The sequence below is a fragment of the Plectropomus leopardus genome, chromosome 8 (assembly GCF_026936395.1).
Source record: "Plectropomus leopardus strain MGB_pleo_1.0 chromosome 8, ASM2693639v1, whole genome shotgun sequence".
In the NCBI taxonomy this organism is placed as follows: Eukaryota; Metazoa; Chordata; class Actinopteri; order Perciformes; family Serranidae; genus Plectropomus; species Plectropomus leopardus.
In genome coordinates, this window is record NC_142183.1 from 3,951,299 (window position 1) to 3,955,189 (window position 3,891).

General features: G+C 44.7%; 1 protein-coding gene across 1 annotated transcript; it reads right to left on the reverse strand.

Moving 5' to 3' along the window:
• Positions 1-222: 222 nt before the first annotated feature.
• Positions 223-2,888, reverse strand: neurog1 (neurogenin 1). The gene is made up of 2 exons (XM_088080640.1): positions 2,570-2,888; positions 223-2,462 (listed from the first exon to the last, which is right to left on the reverse strand). The coding sequence occupies exon 2, from the start codon at positions 2,438-2,440 to the stop codon at positions 1,811-1,813; it is 630 nt and encodes a 209-aa protein (XP_087936766.1). The 5' UTR covers positions 2,441-2,462; positions 2,570-2,888; the 3' UTR covers positions 223-1,810.
• Between the last annotated feature and the right edge of the window lie 1,003 nt (positions 2,889-3,891).

Consider the following 3,891-nt stretch of genomic DNA (forward strand, 5'->3'; position numbering starts at 1 on the left):
TGATGGAAAAAAAGAAGTAATTAAAAAAAAAACACATTTTTAAATTAACTATAACTAATAATTATATATATTTAAAATATTTATAATAATCATGGAATAATAATAACAATACTGTCATTGTTGTATTGTATTATTTTGCATTAATAAAAGTAAAACGTATTATTATTATTATTATTATTATTATTATTATTATTATAAGAAGAAGAAGTCGTGTTGTTGTTCTCTGTATCATTATTATTCTAATAACTTTCAGGCAAGTTCACAGACAGATTAATGCTGCAGGAGGATTATCATCATTTTAATTTTCCTTCTTCTTCAAACCCTCTCCTTCTTTTTTTCTTCTGTTCTGTTTTGTTCTTTTCTCTCCTCGGGGTTGGCATGAGTCTGTCCCCGGTGTCCACCCTGATTATCTGTCCATCCTCAACACGTGCAGAGACAAGACCGCTGCTGCTGGACGTGTGTGAGGCTGAGAGGGGGAGTCGAGGATTAACGACCCCCTCCCACCCCCATCACCATGCCCCCACCCCATATAATGTTCCCATAATAATACTTTTATTATGGCCTTCCACAAAGTTCATGCAGGTCTCATTTGGGTCTACACTTTTGTTTGAGTTGAGCTTCTTTCTTTTGCTTCTGCCACAGAAACAGCAAGTGTTTGTACCCAATGTGTTTCTTTGATGATAATAATAATAATAATTATTATAATAATAATAATAATATAAAATTTAAATAAATCTAAATGCAAAAACCTGCCGGTTGTTTTCAGTGATTTTACAGCACTTTATCAACCTGTTATGTCTTCAAACTACAAATAATCCTCAATATTTTTTCCTTAATTTTAGACAAGCACTCAAAAATTTAGTTGTACCTTTTTGTGTTTAGTTTTTCAATAGGCCTGTATAAAAGCCACAGTACATCTGGGCTGTTTATATTGGTGTTACAGTGCAGTTATCATATAAGTTTCTCATTAGCATGACAGTAAAACTTTACAGCTCACAATAGACGATCTTTGTTTAACTTGTTTCCACCTGCTGCTGTGAGCAAACCGTTATCTTATTAATATTAATTATCATAAAAACACGTATTAACGCACCCCAGGCCTTTTGTCTGCACTACAGGCTCACAGCGTCCTTACAAAGGCTGAGTTATTTTACATTCAGATAGTTTCATGCTGAGATTATAAATAAGAGCAAACATCTTCAATAAGAGAAAAATAAAGTCACGTGAAGTCAAAAGCTATTTTAATAGAAACGTTATAACTTTATTTTGTAGAAAACTGGCTGCAGCAGTAAATAGAATAAAAATCTCTTTATGTACAAAATACAAATTTCATGAGTCGAAACAAAACGAGTGAAATAAATAAAAGACAACAATAATCTAACAGAGAGGGGGTGAGTGAGGGGAGGGAGGGGGCAGAATACATAATGAATGAGGGCAGCTCCATTCACTCTATTGTCAGAGCGTTCAAACTCGATTTCCACGCTCTCTTTTCTGCTTTATCACTCTACAAATTGTAAAATTGACTTTTCACCTCCGAGATACAAAAAAATGTGATGAACCTGACTGTAACCTGCAGGAGGGGGGGCAAAGTGCAAAGGTTTTTGGAGGAACATAGTAAATAAAAAAAGAACTAAATAAACAACAAATTAAGTTATTCTCATTTACATCCGTCAGCAGAGAGTATGAGCTCAGTAAGGCAAACTGTGATTCTCTTAGTCCAACAGAAACAGGGCTGTCCGGCTGTCCCGCTGTTTCCGTTATGTGTCTCTACATTTCTCTGGTCTATGAGGCTCCTCCGGGGGCCTGCCGGTCAGTAGATGCCTGGCACGAAGCTGCGGAAGCCGTACAGCGCGTCCTGCTGCAGGTAGCTGTAGTCCTCTGGCCCGGCGGGGCTGCCCGGGCTGGAGGCGCAGTAGGACGGGGAGGGCGAGGACGAGGAGCCGCTGGAGCTCCAGGAGCAGGCGTCGCTGCCGGGACTGGGGGCCTCGGCGAGACGCGCGGAGCTCAGCAGCAGAGGAGCGTCGCCGGTTTTTCCCGCCTGCAGGTCGGCGATGCGGATGGTCTCTGACAGCGCCCAGATGTAGTTGTGCGCAAAGCGCAGAGTCTCGATCTTGGTGAGTTTGGTCTCGTCCGGGAAGGCGGGCAGGACGCCGCGCAGCGTGTCCAGCGCGTCGTTCAGGTTGTGCATGCGATTCCGCTCCCGGTCGTTGGCCTTCACGCGCCGGTTCTTCTTCACCACCTGCACGGCCGCTTCGTTTCTGGCGCGCCCGCGGCGCCGCTTCTTCTGCTGCTGCAGTTGCTGGTCGGGCTCCGGGGAGCGCGGCGCGCACAGCGGAGAGGAGCCCGGGGAGGCGGAGTGCAGGCTGCGGGAGTCCTCATCGTCGGTGTGCGGGAAGAAGTCGCAGCTGTTGCTCTCGATGTCAGAGTACACGGAGTCCATGATGTTTTTTTATTTTTTTTATCTGTGGAGAGAAGAGAGGAGCGCGTGAGGACCTGTGGCTGCAAGGAGCGCGTGCAGTTTGATGCTGAGAGTCTAGCAAATGAGCGGAGACACGCGCAGTGAACTTACCTGGAGTGAAGTTTCCTGAGATCAGCAGGACCGAGTGTTTTGGTGCGGGACGAGCGGCACGCGTCTCTCTGCGTCTCTTTGCGTCTTTTCGCTTTGGATCAGCTCGTGTGAGCCGGTGAGCCTGGCACACGACCGGCCTCAGTCCGCTTATATACTGTGGACGGGACAATGACCGGCCCCCTGCTCCGGTACCCCCCCTGTGACCCCCCCTCCTCTCTGGCCTCAGAGCGCAGGATGAGGAGTCTGAATGCTGCGGCAGGTCTGCCCCGTGCCGCCCGAGCTGCTCATTAACATAATGACGCCTGCGGTGTTTGTTCGCCCCGCACTGAGAAGCGTGCCGGTAATCACGGCCAGCCAATCAGAGCCGGCGGCCGGCCACGCGAACGACACACAGGAACCCGCACCTCCTCCCCCCTCCTCCCTCCCTGAGAGACAGAAAAGACCAAACCCACTTTCAGAGTTAAAACCAAAAACATAAAAAAAGAGAAAGAATGAAAAAGAAGAGTCAGTAGGACTCCCCAACCTCCCCCCCGCCGGGCGGAGACACGCTCCGGAGAACTCACCCATCCCTCCATCTATTCATCCACCCATCCATCCATCCTCCTCTAACAACACAAACACACACAGAAAGAGAAACACATCCCTCACTTCAAAGTTACAGCACAAAGAAAACTCTGCAACTTCAGAAAGTTCATCACCTTCTTTCTTAAATAGAAAAACTTCAATTAAATTTTAATTGAGTATGAGATCAGAAATATTTAGAGCTTAATTTCTCTTAAGGAGTTTAAATTCTGTGTTTTTGTTCCTTAAAGTGAAGAATGTGATATGCCAAAGCTGCAAAACTGTTTAAGTAATGAGATATTAGAAAAGTTTCCCCCTCACCTGATCAGTTTGTGTTTCCATCACAAATCAAATTAACCAGCTCCATCAAGCTGTTAATTCAAAATAAAAGTTTCACAATAAAAGCATTAACCACTAAATATCAAACAGGCAGAAGAGATATGAGTGATAAAACAGAAATAATATCAACACAAAGAGCAGAAACATCCATTATGAGAAGTGAGGGAATAAATGAGTATTGGCTGTTAAATCTGGTCGATTTGGGGTCTTCTGACCATCCAGGCGCCGCAGATCAGTCGGCTGTGAGGACACAATCTGATAATAAAACAAAAAAGAAGGATTACTTTCTCAGCATTTTTGAAAGAGTCTTATTTCTAAAAAAGTTTTCTAAGCAGCAGTCTCCTGGGGGAAAGTCTTGTGTTTGCCACAAAAACCTGCCTCCTTATGCAGACTTTGGCCCTTTATGCTGCTTCCTTCTTTAC

Excerpts from the sequence above, each read along its gene's own strand:
- neurog1 (XM_088080640.1), bottom strand. The coding sequence starts at position 2,440 with ATGGACTCCGTGTACTCTGACATCGAGAGCAACAGCTGCGACTTCTTC.